Raw genomic sequence first — 24497 nt, 5'->3', positions numbered from 1 at the left:
TCTCTGTCCTCTTTTATTTCTCAGAGTGTAACAGGTTTAGGAAAGGTAGAAACCCACAGGGGACATAGTGAGAATGCCAGTAACTCAAGCATAAGAGAAATGGGCTCTTTCCCTTCCGTTTGGTGATGAAGAAAAGTGGAACCTCCCATTCACTGAGGGCAAAGTCATGTTAGCGGCTGTAGGTTTTGCCATAGAAAGAAACACCCAGCTTACAAAAACCAGGCAAAAGCTTTCCCAAACTGGCAATATGGCAGCAGTACAACATTGAGGACGCTTTCTCAGCTCAGCTGGGAAACCACGGAGGGAAACTCGGCAGGGAGGATCGTGTTGAGAACAGAGCACAAACCCATGTTAGTCTGTTGGGAATGTGCCAAAGAAAATCAAACAGCAGATGAAATGAGGTTTGTCAGTCACCCCACTGGTTTCAGGGGCATATTGTGCCGCCTCCAGGAAATGAGTCATCCGTTGCCGAACCTGTCACAGCTCAAGTTTAATCAGCCTCCCAGAAGCTGCAAGAAAGCATCACTCTGTGTTCCCACAAAAGATGGGCCGCCTGAGGCATGAAAACATAGAGGGAGAGCTATGGGTTACACAGGTGAGGACAGAACCTGAGACGGCACCTGTGGGAGGAAAAGAGACGCCCATGGAAGAGGGAAGGGAAGCCTACTGATTGGCCCATGGTGATGTGGTTCCAGGGAAAGAGGTGGTCATTGACGTCTGGGCCTCATGGATCCACACGTGACAGGCTCAGGGGCCACCTTCTGCTGCTACTCCTCACTGCCAGGCTCCTCATCGCTGTCCTCCCCCAGGGGAAATGCCCTCCTGGACTTCTGGGCTGCATGCATCCGGGTCTCCATGGGGCAGTCCTGGCCCAGGATTGCCTGCAGCAAGAGGCAGGAAGAGGAATCACTGCACATCTTTAACCAGCCTCCCTACTCCTTTCCCAGCTAGTTCATCCACGTCTGGCATTGCTCAGGAAAGGCTCAAGGAGCAAGCATAGGACCCTCTTCCTGCTTTCTGTATGTGCACAGGCTTCCCAGGGCACCTAGGTGTAGCGCCCCTAGTCAAGACAAACATCTGATGTTTTCATTGAAACCTAACAGTGGTAGAGCAGGCTACAGATAAAATTGGTACCACCCCCCATCAGACCTTCCCCTATTCCTTTCAGAACATCCATCTCTAACCCACACAGACCCTCAAGGTGCTTATGCTTCAATAAGAGGAAAGTATCTTGTTAACTAAAATTGTATGATGTGGTTCTCTGCCCTGGGGTTTTGACCTGGTAAAGATAATAGTGGATGTGAATGAATGAATGAATCTACCCAGTGGAATTCTGCCAATTTTAGGGAGATAATTTGGTAATTTAGTAACTACACATACTGCAACTTCAGATTACCTTCGATGGCACCTGTTTGCAACTCTTTACAAACTTCCCTTTTCCTTCTGAGTACTCTGCTTAACTGCCTGGCGTAAGAGAAAAGTGAGGGGAGAGACGGGAAAATGAGGATGGGCACAAAGGAAAGATAAAGATGTAAAAGGGATTAGAAAACATGGCAAAGCAGAGAGACAATTAAGGAGGGAGGAAATAAGAGCACAGGATGAAAAGGAATGAGAGACATGGAAAGACACAGAAGATTTTTTTTTAAAGCAGTAATCAGAGCCCCTTACAAGCTTCTCCTCCTTGGCAGGGGGGCTCCTCAGGTAGTAGCAGAGAGGGGCATAGATGATGTTCATGACCCCGATAATGACCATGAGCCAGGGGAAGCCAATGGCACGCACAATGGCACCCCCGGTGGATGGGCCTGTGAGGAACAAATCAAAGTCACTAGTGTTTATTGAGCCTCGATCACATGGGAGACACCATGGGAGGGACAGTAGGTGACCCAGAGGGCTCCCAGGGCCAGGTATCTCTGGTACCCTGGGAGGATCAGCCTCCCAGCTCTACTTCCAGGTGGTACACAACAGAAAAGGGAGACCTCTCCTGCCCCCAACATACCTACAGCGAAGCCCAGGCAAAAAGCCACATCGGCGATGGCGTAGACACTCCCATACACGGAGCTATGGCGCAGGTCCACCAGGTGTCCCATGATGGGCATCATGGAGGAATCCACCATGCCTGTGGTCAGAGCAAACAGGACACCTGTCAGCAACACCCCCAGGCCCCTCCCTGTCGGTGCATTCTCCCTCCCCCGCCCCTAGTCCAGGCCCTTAGTCTGCTGCCCCGCCCTCAGCACAGCAGCCATTCCAGGTGGGACTACAAGCCCAGCTCCCTCCACCTGTACCAGCTGCTTCCTGTCTTTCGGTCTTTCCACAGACCTCCTTGGATCAGCCTCAAAGCCAACATTGAGGGACTTCTTGTTTCCTTTACGGGACTTCTTACCTATGGCAAAGCCAAGCCCTGCATTGGGGCCAATGAGGCCAAAAATATTATGAGCCAGAGGAACCTGTATCGGGGAGAAGGAAGAGTTCATCATGAGTCCAGCAGGGCTACGTGGGGGGCGGCACAACAACAAAGCGCTTTCCCAGGAAATGCACTTATAACAACACGTGCTCTGTGCCACACATATTATCTATTTGGATTCTCACACCTCCTTGTGAAGAAGACTCTTGACCTCCATTTGAAACCTAGACTAGTGCTGTTTGGTTAAATGCATTGTCCAAAGTTATAGAGCTAAGTGGCAAGATCAAGTTTGAGCTTCATATTTGACTCCATTCTACCATAACAATGGTCCTTTTCTATTGCATAGACCCTTCCTCCCCTTTCTCTATCCCCCTCCACCTAGACACACATTTTTGTCCTCATTCTTCACTGAATGAAGGGAGTCTCCTCTCCTTTCTATTAGCAATATCATCCAAAGATCTCTGCCAAACCCTAACTTGGTAGCCATTGGAGAGAGAAAACAGAGAGGAGCCACCAATAACGAATTACCCATAAACTAGAGGGCAGCTGGCGTCAGCAGGCTTGTGAAATTCACTGTCTTGTCTTCCCCATTACCCACAGAAGCCTTCCTTTCCTCTTGTGCTGGTTCCTTACTTCCTTCCCTGGGTATCTGTCACCCAAAACTGCTTTCCCAGCACACTCACCCCCTCAGAAGTTTAACCTACCTTTTAGATGTTAGTAGTGGATAATAATTTGGGGGAATGATTCCTCAAGGGGTATTTATATTTTATCAAGAGTATTGGCTAAGATTTACTATGGGCTCCCTATATGCCAGACACTGCTGTGGTTTATATGGATTATCTCAGCAACCCTGTGAGGTGCTATCAGAATCCTCTCTGCACAGAGGAGGATACTGAGCATAGAGAGGGGACATAACTAGGTCAGGTCACGCAAGCATCAAGTGGTAAAGCTGGGACTGAACCTGGAGCTTGTACTCCTGGCCAGGACCTCAGCCTTTCTTGAGTGCTCAGTGTTTTACAGTCTTGTTCTCAGCTCCCTCAAGCCTAGGAGGCAAGTGTGCTTAAGATCCCCATGTGAGGAGAAAAGGAATGCTTAGAGAGCTTGAACAGGGGTCTTGAAAATGGAGAAGCCCTTCTTTCTTCCACCAAACATTCTGGTGCTGGAGGTTGAGGCACAGATGATGGTTCACTTAGTGGCTTACAGGGTGCTGTCAGGGCAGGATGAATAAATGAAGTCATAAAATGCACCATCTTGCTGGCCCCAGAAATAGATACCAATATGTACTGCTTCATATACTTGTACATAGAGCCTCAGACCTCTGGCTCCAGTGGCCCTATTGGCCTCTGCCTCTCCTTCCCCACCTTTCTTCAATGGAATGCCTGATGACATCTCTCCTAGTGCTGAATTCCTACATACGCAGAAAGGGTCTTTCTGACAGTCCTTGCCAAGTCAACCCTCTGCTCATTTTAAAGGAAAGTGGTGTTTAAATGTCTGGTTTCTCTCTCTCCACTAGACCTTATTATACTTACACAAAGCAAGCTGGTACCGACTACCACCATGCCAATCAGGGAGCACAGCCACCTGGGAGAAAAGAGCTATCATCAAATGGTGCAAAGGAGAGAGATGCCTTCTGCCTGTCACCCCATCACCACCACTCTAGCTAGTCCTGCCACCCTAACTCTGGGAACCCCTTAGGACCTGAGAAGATGAACCCATCTGTACATGTCCTTTCCTTGCCCTCCTCTCTTCCCAGGCTCCATGCCTCTTTCCGTAGTAGAAGCAGAGGAGGTGCAATGGGACCTATTCTTCCTTCCCTTAGAAGAAGAACCAGTTGACTGAGAAGGTACTTGCCCCTTGGGAGTAACCCTCAAACTTAATTCATGCTGTTTCCCAACTCAGACTAGCTCTCCCCTATTCATATTTGATTGGGTCTTCAAGGTCTAGCTCAAAAACCAGACTCAAAAATACCACACGTCTTCCTGTCTCTGATTTTTTATAGCAGTGGTTTTTAAGCGTATTTTTAAAATCCTTGTGCTGAACTTCAAAGATAAAAATTAAAGCGGTTCTTACTGTAGTGAAGGAACAGAATCCAGACTCATACCTCCTAGTCCCCACCGCTTGGGGGCCTCTGACACACCTCTGCAGAGCTCCCTAAGGCTCCATGGAACATAGTTTGACAACCGCTGCCCCAAAGTACTGCTTTTTTCATACCTGTTCTCTGTGTAGTTTCTTCAACTGGACGACAAACAACTGGAAAGTCAGGGCTGTCCCTCACTGCCTTTTCTATTGCAGGCAGCTCAGGACCATCCTTTCTCTATACTGCCTTACCACCTACCCACCCCCATCCTCCCGTTGGGCAGTTTTTATCCACATGTACATGTTGTAAACTTTCAACCTCATAGAAGCTGTTCATCATCCCAGGTGCACGGACAACCTCACAACACTGTCCTATCTTACATTCCTCTTGCTCCTCCTAGATCCCCGGGCTACCTACCGACCCATCTTGTTGGCCAACACACCAAAGAGGTTGGTGCCAATGAGATAGGACACGCTGGCAGGCAGGAAAGCTAGGCCTGTAGAAAGACAAAGGTCCGCACCTTAGGACATGCCCCGTTTACCCTAAAACACCTTGTTTCCTCCTTCCAGGGAGATGGTGAAGTCTCCCTGTTACCTTCAGGAATGCAAACCACTTTGTTCTGTGGGTTGGAGATCCTTGTGCAAACCCAGAGCCGATCCTGTAGGATCCCACACCTCTGCGATCCTCAGGAGCAGTGCTTTGTTTAGCTTCGATACATTGAATGAGCTTCCAGCACCCACGTAGATGAACGGCCCTAATGAGCCATTCTCTGTATAAAATATCCTTGGCTATCAGCATAAGAACATGAGCTTTAGAGAAAGACGTACATACTTCCTGGGAAGCAAAATCCTGCCTTGCTATTTACCTGAGCTTCTATTGTGCAGGTCGTAACCTTGGGTACGTTACTAAACCTTTCTGAGCCTTGGTTTCCACATCTGGGAAAAATAAAGCTATGATTAAATCATCACAGTTTATAGTGAGGAGCAACTTAGATAAGTATGTAAAATATTTTGTAAACTGAAGCCCTGGTCACACTATTTTCTGTGACAATAGAGTCAGGAGCTCTCGAATGGGCTGGGAGCCCCACTGTTCTGGATTCACACTGTGGCTTGGCCAAGTGTTAGCTCTGTGAACTTGGGCAATTTATTTACCCTCTCTGAGTCTCTGTCATCTGTTCAATCATTCAGTACTTTTAAAGCGCTTTTACTATGTGCCAAGTATTCTAGGGGCTGAAAATAGAAGGGTCACTAAGATAGACAAAAGCCTCGTTTTGGGGAGCTTATATTCAAGGGGGAGGGAGACAGATAATAAACAAGCAAATGAAAAAAATGAAAAAGATAATTTTGAAAAACGATAAGTTCTGTGAGGAAAATTTAATGTGGTGATATGGCACAATGACCAGGAATAAGGGCTAATTTAGATTTGAGCTCAGGGAAGGCTTCTTTGAGGAGGTGACATTTAAGGTGAGGCCTGAATAATCAAAAGAGAGTTTTCAAGCAGAAATAAACAAGCCCCCCAAACAAACACCTAATGTAAATATAAAGGCTTTAAGAAGAAACCACTTAGTCTGTTCTAGGAACAGAAAGGAGGTCTGAAAGTGTGGCTGAAACACAATGAGCAAAGTGGAGAGTGATAGAAAATGTATGACCGAAATTTGGAATTTATTCCAAGGGAAATGGGAAGCTTTGGCTAGAAATAGCAGATTCTGATTTATATCTTTAATGTCCCTTGGGTTTGGTTAGAAGAATGGGTTCCCAGGACAAGAGTGGAAGGCAGGAGCCACCTTCAGAACTCAGGAGAAAAGTGACAGAGACTCAGAGGTCACTATGGAGAGAAGTGAATAAAATGGGAGATATTTTGCAAGTAGTGTCAGTGGAATTTTCTGTTGGATTGGGTGCGAGCATAGTAGGAGTGGGGCGGGAAGAGAAATCAAAGATGACTCCCAGATTTTTGTCTTAATCAGTTGGGTGGCTGGAGCTAAAGAAAAAGCTTGGGGAGATCATGAGAGGTTTGAAAGGATTATTAGACATCCAACTGGAGACGCCAGGCAGTTGCGCACATGAGTCTAGAGTTCCCAGGACAGATCCTGAACACAGATGTGAACGTTCAACTCACTGATTTATACATGGCTTTACAGCCATGGAAATGGCTGGGCTCATCTAAGAAAGATGAGACAGAGAAGAAGGTCTGAGCCTTCAAGGACTCCTACCTAAGGAGAGCTGACCGAAGGTAGTGAGCACACAATGTGATATATAGATAATGTATTACAGAATCGTACACTTGATACCTATGTAATTTTACTAACCATTGTCACCCCAATACATTTTAATTACAAAAAAATAAGTTAGCAGAGGAGGATATTACAAAGGGGAAAAAGAGCAGTCAGTGGAGCAGATGAGAGAGGATGTAATCTAGAAGATGAAAAAACAAGGAGTTTGGCCTTTGATAGGAGCTGAGGTGCTTCACCCATAAAGAGAAAGCAGTGATGTGGATACAGGTGCAGGAAAACTAGGTATTTTTAATGATGGGAATGTGTGAGTTCCCTTCTATTTCCTCAACAACTAGGAGCTGAGAATGATGAAGGTGAAGAGATAAGGGTGTATAGGAGGTCTGAATGGAGAAGTATAACAGTCATTTTGGAAAGTGGGAAGGAGACTAAGTCAGACAGAGAAAGACAAATACCATATGATCTCACTTATATGTGGATTCTAAAACAGAATAAATGAATAAACAAAACAAAAACAGACTCGTAGATATAGAGAACAAACTGATGGTTGCTAGATGCGAGGGGAGTTGGGGGGGATGAGTGAGAAAGATGAAGGGAGTAGGAAGTACAAGTTGGTAGTCACAAAAACAGTATGTGGAATATAGTCAATAATATTGTAAAAATTGTGTATGGTGCCATATGGATACTGGACTTATCAGGGGACTACTTCAAAAATTATATAAATGCCTAACCACTGCACTGTACAACTGAAACTAATATAAAATAATTCTGAATGTCAGCTATGATTATGAAATATATATAGTCATGGATGTAAAGTACAGTATAGGGAAGATCGTCAATGGTACTGTAATTGCTATGTACAGTGTCAGAGAGGTAGCAGACTTGTTGGGGTTATCACTTTGTGAAGGTTGTAAATGTCTAATCATTATGTTGCTTTGTACACCTGAAACTAATAATTAAAAAAGCCAAAAAAAAAAAAGAAAGAAAGTGGGACTTATAGAAAGATTATTGGACAGTGTAAAAACCTACTTTAGTCAACTATAATTAAAAATAAATTTATAAAAAAGATTATAGAGGAGCTAAAAACAAAAACAAAAAACCTACTTTAGGTTTGTGGCCATAAATCTAAGGTGAGACCCAGCCTGGTTGTGTGTTTTTCTACAGTCCCATTGCATTGCTTATGTGCAGGCAAGGAGTTGGTAACCAGATAGGCTTAAGCAGAGTCAAAGCTTGGCCATGTGACAACCCCACGGGAGAGTCAGAAAAAGAATACCAATGGTCTCAAAGGAGTGACATTAATAATGGATTTCGATCCATCATGATGGACTCCAAGCTGAGTAAAGAAAGAAGTGAAGACATGAGTGGTGATGGAAATAGAACCAGAACTGAGGCCCATGGATTGGTGATCTCAATGTGGCCAAAATGTGTTGGTATAGAGGTATTAGAATACCTGAGTAGGGAATATGTAAGGTGATAATTAGAGTGCTTAGAATTGAGGTTTCAGAGGCGAGACAATTAATGATAATGTCGAGGTCAAGATTATACAGAGGTTTGCTTGGTTAAGGTGGAGAGGAGAAAAAGATTGCAAGACAGTAGACTACGGAACAGGCCAAGATGTTCGTAGGATTATCCACCTGGACACTGAAGTCACAAAAAACGGTGACAGGAGTAGAATTATAAAGAATACACGCCAGGTGTTGACAGCTTTAATGAATGAAAAGATTACTAAGGGTTCGCAAAGAAGAGGGGTGTCAGTATACTCTAACAACATGATCTCTAAAGGAGTTGGGGTCTTTGAAGGAGAATAAAGAAGAAATGAGTCAGAAGCAGCAAAGGAGAGCAAAATCTGGAGGAACGTGGACTTTCCACCAACAGGGCTGCAGGAAATGGTGTTCTCGTGTCTCAGTTAGGGCGAGAAGATGAAGGACATGTTCAGACAAGAGGCTGAGGGTACAGGATGCCTGTCCATGACAGGGCGTTCCACAAGGCCCGGGGTTGGGAGGCAATGGGAAATTGGGTCAGATGAAGAAACTTCTGAAATATGGGGATAATATAATTCCTACTACGTAGGTTGGTTGTGAGACTTAAATGACGTAACATATATCAACCATTTGGCACAGCCTCTGGCCCAGAATAAATGTCACCTGTGTACTTAATTATTAATTATTAATAATTATATTAATTATTAATTATTAGCATCATAACCGCTGAGGACAGGGTCAGGAGTTGGACCCACACCTTCTCACGCCAACTCTGGGTGTTTCTACCACTTGCACCATCAGTGTGGCAGCACAGATGACTCTGGCACGAGGCACTGCCTGGAATCAGCAGTGTGAGTTTCGGTGGATCTCATCAGCCTCTCTCACTCTCTGTACTGAGAGAAAATAGTGCTGCCTAATAGAAACTGTAGTGACAAATACAATTAAACCCAAAGTCAACAATTCACCAGTTATTGGCTGATGGCTTGTTTGCTTTTAATATTCTCTTCTCTGGGGCGGAAGTGAAATATACGTTAGTGGCTTTATCTACTCAATCTGTACAGGTGGCAGTCTGTTTCAAACTGTACACATTTGTTTATGTTTACTTGCTTTAAAATTCTTAGAAGTTATAGCTAATTAACTGTTTACCTGATATCTGGAAACGAGCTCCTCTAGGAAGCCCACTAGCCTTCCAATATCATCTTCAACGTCATTTCAAATGAGGTGGAATTCCCTGAATGAGATTTTCCTCAGTGTGGCTTATTCTTTAGCACCCGAGTGTAGTTTGCATTTCAGTGGCATTCTGTGCAAAACAGGTGTTCCAGACTATACGTCCATAGACATACATGTATTTTTCACAGCACATCGAGGATGGGGATTACACATAACTATGACTATTGGGGTGATTTAAACAAAAACAACCACAAAGGTAGTAATGATTTTTGTTTACTGAGTGTGTCCTGTATTCCATGCACTGTGCTGATTAATCCCTTTATCATTCAGAGATCCATTGAATTCTGAAAACAATGCTGGAAAGCAACTCCATTTTTACAAATGAAAAAAATGGAGTCCATGAGAAGTTAAATAACTTACCCAAGGTCACAACCAGTAGGAGGCCATCAGGATTCAAACCCAGGCAGGACTGTTTTCAAAAACTGAGCTTGTCCTCCACTCAGAGGGAGCAGCGGGCACACAGGGGCCATTCAGGGAGTGCTCGGTCACACGTGACAACCACTCTCAAAAGCCTCACCTCCTCTCCTCCCAATACGGAGAGGTGTTCTGCATTTAGGGCGATATTTTTCAAAGTGTGGTCGCTGAGGCCATCTCAGCATCACCCGGAAGTTCACTAGGAATGCAGACTTGTTTCACTGAATTGCTGGGTGGGGACCAGCAATCTAAGTTTTAACAGGTTCTTTAGGCGATTTGAGGCAGACAGCACTGACGAAGGTGTAAAGGCTAGAGGAAGACAAAGCCTCCTCCTGCTCAGACTGACTGTCCGAGGGCTTTCTCCTGCAGCTTCCATTGCAGGGGGGGGCCCCCCGCGTGGAATTACCCTGTGAGCTTCCTCGGGACTCACCTGCCTGTCTGCTTCTCTGCACTGAGAGAAAACAGTGCGAATAGAGACTGTTGTGACGATTACAATTAAGTCAACAATTTACCAGTTACTGGCTGATGACTAGTTAGCTTTTAACATTCTCTCCTGTGGGTGAAGAAAGCTGGAGAAGGGCCACTTTGGGCGGAGGTTCCCACCTGCATGGCTGGAGCCTCTGCAGGGGATATGCTGGTTGCCACGAGCACACAACTAACTCGATTAACTGTCATGGTCAGAGGCAGCTGCAGCCCAGAAAAATTCAATTTGGGGCTGGAAGACTTGCTTAGAATCGTGCCCTAAAAATTAGATTTGGTGCTTTTGGTTGCATGTTGATCTATATCAGGTTCTGATCAGCTTCCCCGCCGGCCCCATAAGACCGTCCTCCCTGCAGTGACTGAGCGATTTGCACGTAGCCTTCTCTGTCCCCTGTCCTCAGGCTGGAAAGGGCAAGCACTTCCTCTCTAAGGTCAGATGGATCACAAGGACATCTCTCCAAGGAGCAGAGGAGGCTGGAGGCCTCTCTCCTGGGCCCAGAGCTCTCTACTGGGGCACAGAGCCCAGCAGCTTCCCTAGGTGAGGGCTACAGAACAACATACTCCACAAGCTCCCTTTTCTAGAGTGAAAAGATAGTGAAAGGGTAATCTGGGGGAAGGGGCGTTGAAGAGACAAAATGTGATGGTAATGGTGGGACACATTAATATTCTACAGGTGCAAAGCATTTCCACATAGAAGGCCATTTGTCCCACAAATTACCCTTTGAACTAGATAGTACTCTGATACCTATTTTAGAGATGAGGAAAGCGATGCTCAGAAAGTTCCCGTGATTTGCAGTTTTCATAGCCAATCAACGGAGCCTAAATGAAAACCTAGGCCCTCTGACTAGAAGTCATTAATGGGTCTACCACATGGGAAGTTACTGCTCCATCGCCCCCATCAACCCCATCCCACCCTGCCCTGCTTGAGCTGCTTCTACCCACCCAATCGGGCTTGATTCACAGGTGTGAGTGGGCAGGTAATTCTACAAAGGAAGCACATTGTCCCTCTTTGACCCTGAAGAACTCAATCTGATGATGTTTCTTAATGACCTCAGAAAGGGCCCACGGTGCACACTTCTGCTCAAGCCTGAGTTGAGGACTGAGGTCACTTACCCAGCTGCCACTCAGGGGAGCACATGGTCTGCATCATCCAGATGGGCAGTGTGGGTTCCAGCATGGCCACTCCCATATTGGCAAAGCAGAGGGAGCCTGGGGGACAGTTCTGTGAGGCACCATGGCTGCCCGGAAGCCCACAGTCTCTGAACCCCAAGGGAGGCATTGTCAGCTTACCTGCAGCCACCAGGATATAAGGGTCTTTGAGAAGTGTAAGGAGCGGAGTCCCCTTGGCACTCTGAGAACATGGACAACACAAACTTCCATTTGTACTTTGTATACATTTCCTATTTTCACAGAATCTGAGAATGTGCACACCTGGAGTTAGTGCAGCCCCACAGGGTCAGGGCTCAGTTCCACAATGCTGCCCCACTTCAGATGCCAATCACAAGCAGTGGGTCCCTAGGTTACCTACACTTTGGTCTGACTGGGCTACAAAATCAGGATATTTAGATCAAACTTTCCCATTTGTTTTGCACTTTCTTATCTTTCTTCATGGGATAGGGATTTCTCAGAGCCATCTTTGGCCTAGAGTCAGACAAATACCAGCTCTGATATTTGACTGTGATAGAATGACAGTCTGGAAGGATGCTCTTGGAAGAGAGGTTGCCTGGGTGGCCTCCAAGGGCTTCTCTAGCTCTGAGATGTTATCACTATGAATACTCAGATCCCAAAGTCATTATCTCCTTCTGGTTCTGAGTTAAATATACATATATATACATATATATACACACAAACATACATATACACACACACACACACACACACATATATATATATGCCAAAAAACGTATACAAGTGGACACTTTGGTCAACGTGGCTCAAGCAGTAGTTCGCAATAATCAGAAGTGTCTGGGCACAGATGGTAACTCTGAGCACCTCTTGTCATTGCAGGAGTCAAACGTGACTTGTGTTCATCTTTTGCTATCGGTATATATTGAATATTACAATTTTAATAGTTTTTTCCTTTCTTAAAATGTGTATACAGTTTTTGACACCCTCCGTATATATATAAACTTAGCACATGACCACACACACACACACACACACACACACACACACAGTCACATGCTGCTTAACAATAAGGATACATTCTGAGAAATGTGTCTAGATCATTTAGTCACTGTGCAGACATCATGGAGTGCCCACACGATCGTGTCACTCACTACACACCTATACAATGTGGTGTAGCCTATTGCTCCTGGGCCACAAGCCTGTACAGGATGTTACAGTACAAAACAGCACAAGAGCTGCACAGGAGAACATGTTGTAAACAGGAGGTGCGGTAAGCACCAGATGTACGAAGCTGCTGCCAGCGTAACACAGCGCAGTGTTTTACAGCAACTCTTGTTTTTACAAGTAGAAAGGGTACATTCTAAAATAACGATAAAAAGCACAGTATAGTGAGTACATAAACCAATAACAGAGTTGTTGGTTATTATCAAGTATTATGTACTGTACATACTTGTATGTGCCATACTTTTATATGATGGGCAGCCCGGGAGGGTTGTTGACACCACAAACACATGAACGATATGTGGTGCTGTGACATTATGATGGCTATGATGTCAGAACAGCTACAATGTCACTAGGTGATAGGAACTTTTCAGTTCCATTATAATCTTATAGGATCATCGTTGTATATGCGGTCTGTCTTGACCAAAACGTTATGTAGTGTATGATTCTATCTATCTATCTGTCTGTCTGTCTGTCTGTCTATCTATTATCTATCTATCTATCTATCTATCTATCTATCTATCTATCTATCTATCTATCAATCTCATACGGTTTCTTTGATTCTTCATAAGGCCCTTCCTCCATCTTCATCTAACATGAAGCCAAACTCCCTTTGAACCCCTCACACTACCCTAAATATGACTCTATCTGGGAATCCACGTATAGTTCTCTTTCCTTGACTCCATTCCTCTTTACCTTTCTTCTCATGGTTTGACAGGGATGACCTAGAGATGCCTGGGTCGCTGTACTTAGCCATTCTATATGTACCTCTTGACAATGGAGCTTGGTGTCTACTTACCTCAGGAGAGAATTTGGAAGGTTGTAGGATACAAAGCTGGAGTGCTAAGAAAGAAAGCAGGAGAGTGACAGTTTAGTTTGTCCATTGATTAGTTGGAGGCTTTTAACAGCCACACTGCTATCACCGTATCAAGCACAGATCTAACTCCCTGAGTTTCTTTCTTCTTTCCGTGTGCAATCCTTGATCCATTCGAACATGTCCAGACTGACACCACACCATACATACTGCATTCCCAACCTGACCTGGACTATCACCTTCCTGGTGGTTTCTTATGGAGACTCACCTCCATCCAGTAGGGCCAAGAAGGCCAAGATGAGGAAGGGTGAAGACTTCCCAACAAACTCATACATCACACTTCCGAAGGGAGCTCCCACTGGAAGACAAAGTAGACACAGATTCCAGAGGTGAGGGCCAGTTCCCAGCAGGCGTGACTTGTCCACATTGATCCAATGAGTATTTATTGGAGGCCTACTTGGGCTGACCTCCACATGTGGTTCTAGAGATTCAGAGATGAAGACCCGGTTCCAAGGGACACACGTTCTGGTGGAGAAAACATGCATGATTGGTGGGGGCGGTGGGGGGGAGGGAAAATAATTAGAACATGGTGAAAAGTAAAGCTCAACAGCAAAGCTTCTATCTCCAAAGTGCTGTTTAAACACAGTGGAGTGAGTTCAGGTAGCTACTTGGGCTTTGTCAAGTGGGTAACACTGGTGGGGAAAAATCAATACTGGTGTGAAGAATATGGAGGTGGCAGAAAAGAGAGTGGGGTTGGAGAAGAAGTAGAAGAAAGTCAGTGCTACTAGAATATGAGTACTTGGGAGAGAAAGAGTAGAGGTTGGGAAGGTTGATTAGCCAAGGGCCCTGCACATCAAGATAAAGCATCTACTTGGTCTCGTGGCCTAGAAAGAAACATCAGTGATTTTTAGCAAGGGAGAAATACCACCAGCTCTGGACATAGGGGAGCTTCTTCTAGAGTACCTTGGACGAAGGAGAGACTGTGCTAGAGTTCAGGCAGAAGGCCATATTCCAACTGAAATGTGATGAGGAGATAACCTTGAAGAAGTGCCTTCCTTGTAGAGGATATAATGGGCATATTCATTTGGGAGTGAGAGGTGAGAACGACCAGAATGCACTGGTTTTAGCTTGTGTGATTGGGTAGGTGGGTCCTAACAAAGAGCAGGAGTTCTGTTCCATCTACCCGTGGTGGTAGAAGGCAGGGTATATGCCAGTGAAGAGACTTGTTTCTTCCTGAATTAGCTTGTAAGCTCCTATAGGGTAGGAACCATGTCTGAGGCTTCTTTCCTCTATCCCCTCTGTGCTAGCATTGTGCTTGTATATAATAAGTGTTCAGTAAAAGTATGTGGCTTGTTCGACCAGTCAATTAAATCATATGAGGGATGAACCTTAACAATAGTACAACCTTATGGTTTGGAGTTTGGGATTTGAGCCCAGAAAATCTGTCTGTGTCCTGGCTCTGGCATTTCTAGGCTGTGTGACCTTGGATGACTATCTTATCCTCATCTTATCCTCTCTTATCCTCATCTCCAAAATGAGGGCAATCATTCCTCCCTCACAGCATGGTGCTGAGGACTGTAGGAGTTTCTGTCTAACACATTTAGCACAAAATCTGACGAAGAGCCTGCTCTCACGTTGAAAGCTGGACACGTCTGGAAGCCAAGGTGAGGCAGTGGCGGCTAACATGGGGAGATCCACCCTTGAGTAGACTAGGTTTCTGGGCCATTCCCAGGCCCTCATAGGCTATTCAGCTTCTTAAGGGGAAAGAGATTTGCCTTTCCTGGGCAAAATTTTAGAAGGACTCAAACATGATTGGAGAGAAGAAAAGAAAAATATTGTCTTTCCTGACCTTAGGAAAACCTACCTCCTGGAGCCATCTTCAGAGAGTCTGCAGTTCCTCACCCTCCTGAACCCAGATCTGGGGCCAGGTGCCACTTACCCAACAGTCCCAGCGCCAGGCCCCCCAAGGCAATTCCCATGGCACGGCCTCTCTCGTCGTCATCGGTGTAGATGCTTGCCAGCATCCCCAGACCTGAGAGTGACAGATGAAGTTGGCACTGCAGGAGTTCTCTCTGCTCCTCCCACAGGGTCCCTGGCCTCCGCCCTATTATACCTTTAGGGGTCATCTTAGCTAGAGTTTCAGCTTGAGGGGTTTTACAAAACTGAACCCATAGTATTTTACAAACACTGCCCCACCATTCCCTCAAATACCCACATTGCTCACTCCTATTCAGAATATTGCTGGAAGTGCAAAAATCTCTGGGCAGGGTAACACAGTGTACGGTTGTCCCATGACACTGCATTTCATATCATTTTAGCATTTCCTAGTACTTTTCCCTGAATGAAGAGACATGGAGTAAGTCAAAGAAGGGAAAATCTATGAACATAGGAGCTGTTTTATTTAACAGGGGTGCCCTGAAAGAGCATGGAAGTCCGAAGTGCCTGGAAGAGAGCATGGGCTGGGCTCTCATGTCCATTCATTCATGTGTAAAATGGCATAGGATTACATTCAGTATTGTATTTGATAATACTTTACAAACTGTGACAGTGCTACTGGTAGTATTAACAGTACCGTGCCTATAAAAGGGTAAGAGGGGACCGAGAAAACACCACAGAGGGGCATTAAGTAAAAGCCTGGCCTACTTCATGGCTTTATCTTGGACTTGCTCTGACTTGAGCTAGCGGCATCTAAACATGTTCAGAGCAAGTTAAGTCAGGAACTTACAGACACTGACAGCAATTCTACAATTATCTTGTTTTTGAATCACAATTCCTGCCTCCTGGGATATTTTCCTTAATTTCTTCATGTAAATCTTATAGGGTCTGAAGGTAGTAAGAGATGGTAGGAGAGGTGGTATATGCATGTGCGTGTGCGTGCGTGTGTGTGTGCGTGCGTGCGTGTGTGTGTAAAATGTCAGCATTACCTGCAACCGATGAAAATGAAGACCCAATGCCTTGAAGGGTTCGAGCCAAAAACAGCAGGGTATAGGTACCAGAAAAAGCAAACACTGGGCAAAAAGAATAGCAAGAAGCCCCCGTTAGTAAATTGCCTTTGTTCACTGGCCACCAAGAAACGCGCCAAGACATTACAGAGGTGAGCCATTACGCATATGTTTTAATCAAGCATGCTCACTGATCCCTGTTTTTGGAGTTGCCTTTCTAATCTCCCACCCGTTCATCAGGATTGCATTTTAATTGGCACGAAGCCCGAGAAACCACAGAAGCATAAGCTGATTCACTGCGCAGTGGATAAAAGGCTGGATTTCCACATTTCCTGCCCGAAGTCTGACGTCCAACATTCTGACCGCTGAAATTAAGGCTGTCCAAGAAGTCCAGTGCCCTGGTCTTGGAACTGGATCCTTCATGTGCAACACCCAGATTTTGACCTTTGCCGTTGTTGGGCTCCATTGGGAGACCTGGAGGTCGGGCACAAAAGCTATGTGTAGCTGATTGGGTAGATATTAAAATGTCTTGCTATCCAATCGGATCCTTCCCCTTACCTTATATTGAAAGATCTTTTAGCCAAATGAAATCAGGGAGTATTTACTAAGTAATACTGAACATGCAGTTGTGCTAGACTCTGCAGCAGATATGAAATAGACATCCAGTTCACACTCTTGAAGAGGTTGAGTCTACTAGAGACTAACCTACACAAAACTGATAACCAAACAAGAGTGTGTTATCAAAAAGTAAATTACAGGGTATTGGTGTAAGGTTGGTAAGTGCAGACATGTCTCACCTCCAGTTCCAGGGCAATACCTCCGAAAGACAGAAGACTCCCTCCCAGGCTGTCTGCATCAGCAGAATGGGAATCCCTTTGCCCATTCATTACAGAGGTTTTTGCTTGTTTGACGTCTTATAATCTTCTCCCACTCCTTCCCCACACAATCACACGGTCTCCCTAACATGCACATGCTTGGTCTGCCCTTGCCAGGCCTCTAGCACCCTCTCCTAGGCTTTTTGATTTCCAATCTGTTCAAGGTCAGCTCTTCCTATATCTTTTGAGAATACAGTGACCAATACATCTCGGTTTGCCTGCGCTTTCCTGGTTTTAAAACCGAAAGTCTGGCATCCTGGGAGGCCCCTTAACTCCAGGCAAAGGAAAATAGTCAGACATCCTATTTAGGAACACCAAAGCAATTTCTTTTTCACTTTGCATCTTGACACCATTTAGCTCCTAATCATATTAAGCAATGTCCCCAGCTGGGGGCCTTTAAGGTGGTAATAGATAGCAGCAATCTCGTTTTAGTATTAATATTTCCAAAGCCCTAACCCTCCTATGACATAGAAGACCCGAAACACCAAACCTTTGCTAGAATCAGGCCAACTCAGTATAACAACACTGGTTATGGGGTGGCAACAATAATTATTATTTAATATATACAGTTTGATAGATAAGAAAAACTTTCAAAACATGAGTTTTTGGCAGCGAGTCAGGCAAGGACCTTATGCTAAACAGTCTGGGATTCTTTAGCATTATCTTATTCCGCAGGATGTTTGTCACGTTTCCCCAGGCAAGCACTGAAACCCAGGGTCCTTATGACTTTGATTAAATTTAGCTTTAAACCCTAGCTCTAGAAATCACCTCTTTCTCTCTGTCTCTCTCTCTCTCCATATATATATATGTATGTATATATATATATATATATATATATACATATATATATGAAAAAAATGTACACACATGACTTGTATTCATCTTTTGTTGTCAGTATATATTGAATATTACAATTTTAATGCAGTTTTTTTCTTTCTTAAATTGTGTATACATTTTTTGGGCACTCTGCACCCTCTGTATATCCCTCGGAGACCTAGCCTTTTCCCTGGATAATCAGCAGCCCCCAAGGCAGCAGGAGACAGTAGTGCAGACTGACTAAAGATCACAAGGTCCGGACTTCTGGCAGGCTAAAGATAACATCTTGAGCTAAGTTATGTTTCAGCTCCTGAGTCCTAAGTTAGAATGATTCCCCAGGCTACTTTTCCATGAAAGCAGACAAGGGGACGCTGAAACAGACCTCTGAACTGTCCTCAAGACCTGAAGAAATGATTTATTACCCTTACCTCACCGTTGTCCAATCAACTCCAGCTCTACCCGAAACCCCTAACCGACGATGTCTTGTGCATTTGCTCTATAGAATCTGTAACCTACGCACCGTCAAAGAGTTCGGGCTTTTGAGCATTAGCTGTCCCTTCTCCTGGGTGGCACCATTCATAGTAATAAAATAGCCAGTCTTTCTCCACTGCAGTTCTCCGTGTTTAGTGTTTGGCTCTGCTAGCGCTGGGTGGATGACCTCTCTGGATGAACTCATCATCAACTCCTGGGGAGCTGGAAATGTGTCTTTTCATTCTTTACATTCCTACAGAGACTTTTACCATTGAGGCATAATATATGCAAGCCATAAAGGGTTGTAGAATGAATAATGTTTCATTTTGGTGAAATAGACCATCTTATTAGTATTTAATTACTGTTTAGCATGGGCTGCGCTTCTAGAAGTTCAATAAACGTTTCTAACTTGAATTTCCTCATGTTCTTGGATTCAGCTAGAATTTTCTCCAGTAAGCTGCAGTTTCCAGAAAGAACATCACACAGTGAGCTTCTGTCCTTTGCAGCCTTACAGCCCTGAGTGCGACAAACTCCTGTGTAAGCCTTTGTTGCTAAAGAGTCAAGCCCTATGCTGGAAGGGAAGAAAACCTGAGGAGAAGCAATAGAAAAGGCAGAAAAGCAACAGGCAGATAAGCAAAACAGGAGGGAGAAAAACGTGTGTCATTCCGAGCAGTCAGCAGAGGATCAGGAGCCACTAGTGGGGTCCACAGCACCCCTCTCATTCCTTCTTATTTGAATTCTCAGGGTCAATTGCCAGACATGTTTTTTTCACTCACTGTTCTTATTCCATCTCCATTTATTTAGGAATATTGATGGGCTACTGGATAGACTGTTTACCTTTCTCTTTCTTGTTTCTTTAACAAATCTGTTTTTCTGTGCAAGAACATTTTCTAACCTTCAATTGTTCTTATTTGAAATTGACTTTTGGGAATTTTCCAGTTACTCTTGTCCAATTCAGGTTCTTTGTTAGTTGCCTTTTACCTCTGGATATCAAAATAATATGATCGCTTCCCAAAGATGGGAGGTTTGTACTGAACTCACTCAAGGGATTACACACACACACACACACACACATACACACACACACGCACACAGTAAAACAGCCTCCACAATTTTCCCCAGCTGAAGGAAGTGAACTATTTATTCCACAGCAGAATATACAAATTCCAGCCAGACTGAATTGCCATGATTATTCTAGGCCCCATGCCCAAAACTGCAAAACATTTAAATCAGCATCATAGGCCACTTAGCTAACTCAACCCAGCCTCCTTCATTGCAGTGCATGTGATAATATCAAAGAGGAGGGGGAAAAAAAGAAGCAAATTACTTACTAACTGTGGAGAGAAACATGATAACAAATCCAGCAAACATGGGAATATGATATCCAATCCTAAAAGGGATTAAAAAAAACACTTATAGTTCCACTAGACATCCTTATACTCAGACTATATATTTTCATGTAACCGGCAAGAGTCGTTTGAGTACATGGTAAAATATGTCTATGAATGCACGTGTAGAGATGGGATATGATATGTGAATGCACATAAGCAAATAAACAAACTTGCAAATTTATCCACAGACCAGGACCAAAGTATTCGTTTCCAGAAAGGATAGCCTAGCTAGAGTGTAAGCCCTCTGAAACATCAGGATAATTCCAAACACACCTGCCAAGAAGCCAGTGCTCTAGATTAGAATAGGCTTGTCCCATTTGCACCCTCATCCCATTGGAGCCACGTTCCAGAACACTGAAATAACATCAAAGGTATACTTCTGTGCACTGGTTCTCTTCTTGGTACTCAGTAGTCATTATATCACTAAGAAAGTATGAAGCCCATGGCATTTCCTCAACATCATGCTACCCTCTGGGATAACCAGCTTTCCCAACAGCTGACTGTCCTGGGGCACAGAAAACTGAGTTTCTTTCTTTTTCCCTTCTAACCACCTTTGTGATATCTTAGCCCATCCTCTTACTGCTGAGCCCCTGAGCACCCTGTTGAGATACCTGTTGGTGAGAGGCCCCACAAATGGGTTGACCAGAAGTTGCATCAGAGCCTTTGAAGCAAACAGAACGCCGACCCGTATGTTCTCTTCCTCCAAGAATTCTGTGTCTAGCAGACAGTTGTTTTTATGGGCTGAGATGGCTCCAGTGACTGGAGGGCTGATGGTACCAGAAGTGCCATTTGTCCATGCTGTGCCACTGGGCGCACTTTCTTCAATAGCCATGGTGTTGTTATCAAAGAAGGAGAAAATGGTGGAAAAGGCAGGAGAAGTGAGGCCATGCTGGGAAGTTGTGACAGGGCCGAGGTACAAAGTGTTGACTTCTTTAAGTTCTGTGGCATATAGAAAGGTGGGCACAATGGGCACTGAAAGTCAAGAAGGACAAGTCATGAGGGCTAAGAGCAGGTTGTCTTTCTACCATTAGTCAGTTCAGGGGCATTGCTATGAGGTTCAGTTTCATGCTCAAGGCAGGTGTCCTAAGTGACATGATTTGAAACCCACGAAAAGACTGCGCCTGCCCCAAATTATCCTATTAGCGAAAGTACCTGAATTCCAACCGTCATACAATTGGTCCTCATTATTCATGGATTCCGTATTGGCCAATTCACCTACTGGTTAAAATTTATTTTTAATCTCAAAATCAATACTCGCGAAGCTATCGTGCTTTTTCTTGGACATACATGTGGATAGTGGGGAAATTTTTGAGTCATCAGATGCTCACTTTCCCAGCTGAGGTTGAACAAGGCAAACTCTGCTTTCCTGTTTCAGCTCCCATGCAGAGATGGCAGAGCATGGAGACAGGAGCAGCAGGCCAGTGTGGGGTGAGGAGCTCCAGCTCTGGGGCCAGATGGACAGAGCTGGGATCCCAACTTGGGCACCTGTTAGTGACGCGGCCTCAGACAAATCACTCACTTAACTTTCTGAACTTCATCTTCTCTTTTTAAAAGAAAATAGAATCTACCAGGATGCATTGTTTTATGGGTTTGAGATTCTCATCTATATGGGATGTGATCTGTATCTATTTCCCGTAGGAGCAAGGATTCAGTATTGTCTAAATTCAGTGTTTGCAGTGACTTTAGAGAACCTAACCACACATAACAAGAACTGACTATATTGGATTAACAATTTGTCTCAGAAAGCTTCTTGTTTAAAAGCATACATTTTACTCAAGTGGGGAAACGTTTTAGCACCCATTTATATACTGGCATAACTGAGTGTAAAGAATAGTCTACCAACTAAAAACAGCAGGACTTTGTGGGAACGCACCGCCAGGAAGGCGGGTTCTGCTCAAACCCTGGATATCGATAGAAAGTATGTTATTTTGGTAGAGCAGACGCTGGAAAGGCAACACAGTGAGAAGACACTCACTGTTGCAGAGGCCACTGGAGACATGAGCACCTTGGGAAGACAGCATGAGGAGGAAGAAAAGTAATGCCCATTCTGGCTTCAGTCAGCCTATTTTTTTGGTCAGATGTTCTCTGATTTTGAACCTCTGGGCCTTTCAGCAATGGTTAGCAAGCTCCAGACTCCATTTCCTGCTGTGTCCTCCACTTTTCAGCAAACTCTGTGTGAAGTCCGTTCACTGCTGAAAGCACTCAGCATGTGTGTTGTGGGAGCCCAGAGCAATTACCCCAACACAAAGACCCCGACGTACCCACCACAGTAAGCAGCATGTTGTCCAGGAGCAGTGCCACAAACACCACTATCAGCACCAGCTTCCGGGACTCTCTCCCCTCCTGCAGCAACCTCCGAGGGGCATCCAAAACCGCCCTGAGCATGGTGAGGACTGGGCTGGGTTCTCAGGGAAGGTTCTTCTGCAGCCTTTACCGAAGAGGGGAGAAAGTCTGCCCAGGCAAGTGAAACTCACTATTAAAATAAAAAGTACAGAGTTGCATGTAGTACCTAGGATGGTATTTGGAAATATTCCTGTGCCTGTGTCTCTGGTCACTTCTTATACATCTTAATAACTAACTTCACCTGGTTTCCAGAATACCTTCCAAGTAAGTACTACACTTACCAGTTTTTTAAAATGGGGAATTCTGCCTAGCATGTTATGAGGGTTCTGGAGATCACCTAGCTTTTTGTTTTTCAAATGTCAGCCATTTGCCTATCACCTTGATGGTTATGGCATATCTGAGGACTACTTGTACTATTATTATTTACTTAGTCTTTCCCTCTAACTCCATTAAAAACAACTGAAATAAATTATTGTTTGAAAACATAACTATGTGCGATGCCAAAAAAAACCACCACAACAAAAAACAATGGTATATGTCTGTATATCACCTCAAAATATCTCATGTGCCACCAATGTGACTCACACTGCCCACTGAGAATCACCTAGACCAACCCTTTTCTCTCACAGATGAGAAATCTGAGACTCTAGGCTGGGAGATTTGTCTCAGGTCACAGAACTGCAGGAGTATACCTTGCCATCTTCCCATCTCTGTGGTACAAGAAGCACGCCTATCCTTTTGTTCAAGCTATAAATCCCTTCTCAGAAAGGTGTGTTACTCTGTGTAAATGAAATACTAACTTTCCTGCTTAGTTTTACACTTAGGATTTCATGTCATTAGGCAGCATTAAGTAACAGTATTTTGTGAATCTCCAGGTAACAACAGTTTCTGGCAAGAATTTCATTTTCTTTTGTAGGGCTTTTCTCTTATGGTATCAACAGTATCACATAACTTTTAAAATAGATTACTACCATGCAATTCATCAGGCTCCAAAAATTGGATAGCCTTTGATTTGGTAACTCTATTTCTAAGGATGTGTCCTAAAGAAATGATCAGAAGTATAGTCAAAGACTTATGTTTAAAATTATGAATTGCCGAATTGTTTATATTAGTGAAAAAATGAAACATTTTAATGGTAGAATGTAAACAGCTCTTAAAATCGTATTTTCAAATAATTTCAATGATGTAGAAAATACTCTCAGTATGATGTTAAGTTTTAAAAAAGATATTAAACTGTATAGTTTGACCTCAGTTATATAAAAAAGAAATTTATGTCCATATTTTTTAAAAGACTAGAAAGATATATACCCAAATGTCAGCTGTTATAATCAATGACTTAAATTATCTTCTTTTTCTTTTTCTGTAATTTCTAAATATTTCATAATTAACCACTTTCATAATAAAAGAAGTAAATAATGTTAAATGTTTATTACTGGGGTTTAATAGTCAGCCTCAAATGTTGGAAGTATCCAAGCACTGAACTACTATATGACTCTCTTCTGTTCTAAGACCAGGGCTGGGAGAAGAACATTGTCCACACCACAATTCTAAGTAACCAAAAGGTCCCACTGCACCAAATCCCAGTTAAGTTTTAACCAGGAAATGTATGCAATCATTTAAGCCCTTCATTTCTCTGTATCAATAAGTTATTTCTACATACAAATTTACTTAGGAGACACAAGGAAGAAAGTAAAGAGACTAAAAGCAAAACAATAGAAAACTAAAAAAATGCAAAATAGGATAAAATAAGTACCATAAAGATAGACCAAAAAATACAAACAAAACAAAACCAACCAAGTAGCCAACCAACCAAATAGGAATTTGCCAACAAATGACTCATCAACTTTACATTAGAATCAAAATTCTCTGCTGAGAGACACATATTACAAGGAAGGATTGCATTTGTCCAGAGAGAGAAATTTCTTACCTTAGAGCCCATCTTGTGTGAGGTACTCAGTGAGCCACTGGCACCTACTAACAGTTCAGTGGGGACTCTGTTCTCTGAAAGTGGCTGTGCTGATGGATTTATTGCCACCTGTTATCTGAGGAAGCCATGTGTGGCCTTTGTCCACAAAAATTTAATTGGAACATGTTTCATTCAGACCCTTAGCTCCCTGCGTCAGAGGCAGGAAAGCACTGAGGAGAATAAAGGGAGAGGAGAAATTATCCTAAGCAGAGATGTACTG

At 43.9% G+C, this 24497-nt stretch overlaps 1 protein-coding gene across 2 annotated transcripts; it reads right to left on the bottom strand.

Annotated features, from left to right (window-relative positions):
* Positions 1-467: 467 nt before the first annotated feature.
* SLC18A1 (solute carrier family 18 member A1) lies at positions 468-24497 on the bottom strand (the record flags this gene model as incomplete). 2 transcript variants are annotated; one of them, XM_081076661.1, is made up of 16 exons in its annotated part: positions 468-881; positions 1669-1802; positions 1997-2116; positions 2381-2444; positions 3931-3982; positions 4896-4974; positions 11424-11519; positions 11601-11661; positions 13459-13502; positions 13742-13831; positions 15413-15505; positions 16398-16481; positions 19909-19967; positions 20580-20940; positions 22230-22441; positions 24239-24497. In XM_081076661.1, 15 exons carry the CDS (start codon positions 22351-22353, stop codon positions 768-770), a joined length of 1575 nt encoding a protein of 524 aa, XP_080932787.1. In that variant the 3' UTR covers positions 468-767. The 2 variants fall into 2 exon arrangements, with proteins under 2 accessions (XP_080932787.1, XP_080932788.1); XM_081076662.1 differs by lacking the exons at positions 1669-1802; positions 24239-24497 and having other exon boundaries at positions 670-881; positions 22230-22353.

This window comes from Rhinolophus hipposideros (genome assembly GCF_964194185.1).
Source record: "Rhinolophus hipposideros genome assembly, chromosome: 16".
NCBI lineage: Eukaryota > Metazoa > Chordata > Mammalia > Chiroptera > Rhinolophidae > Rhinolophus > Rhinolophus hipposideros.
The sequence above is the reverse complement of the archived record's forward strand: the minus strand, read 5'-3'. Positions and strand labels throughout refer to the sequence as shown.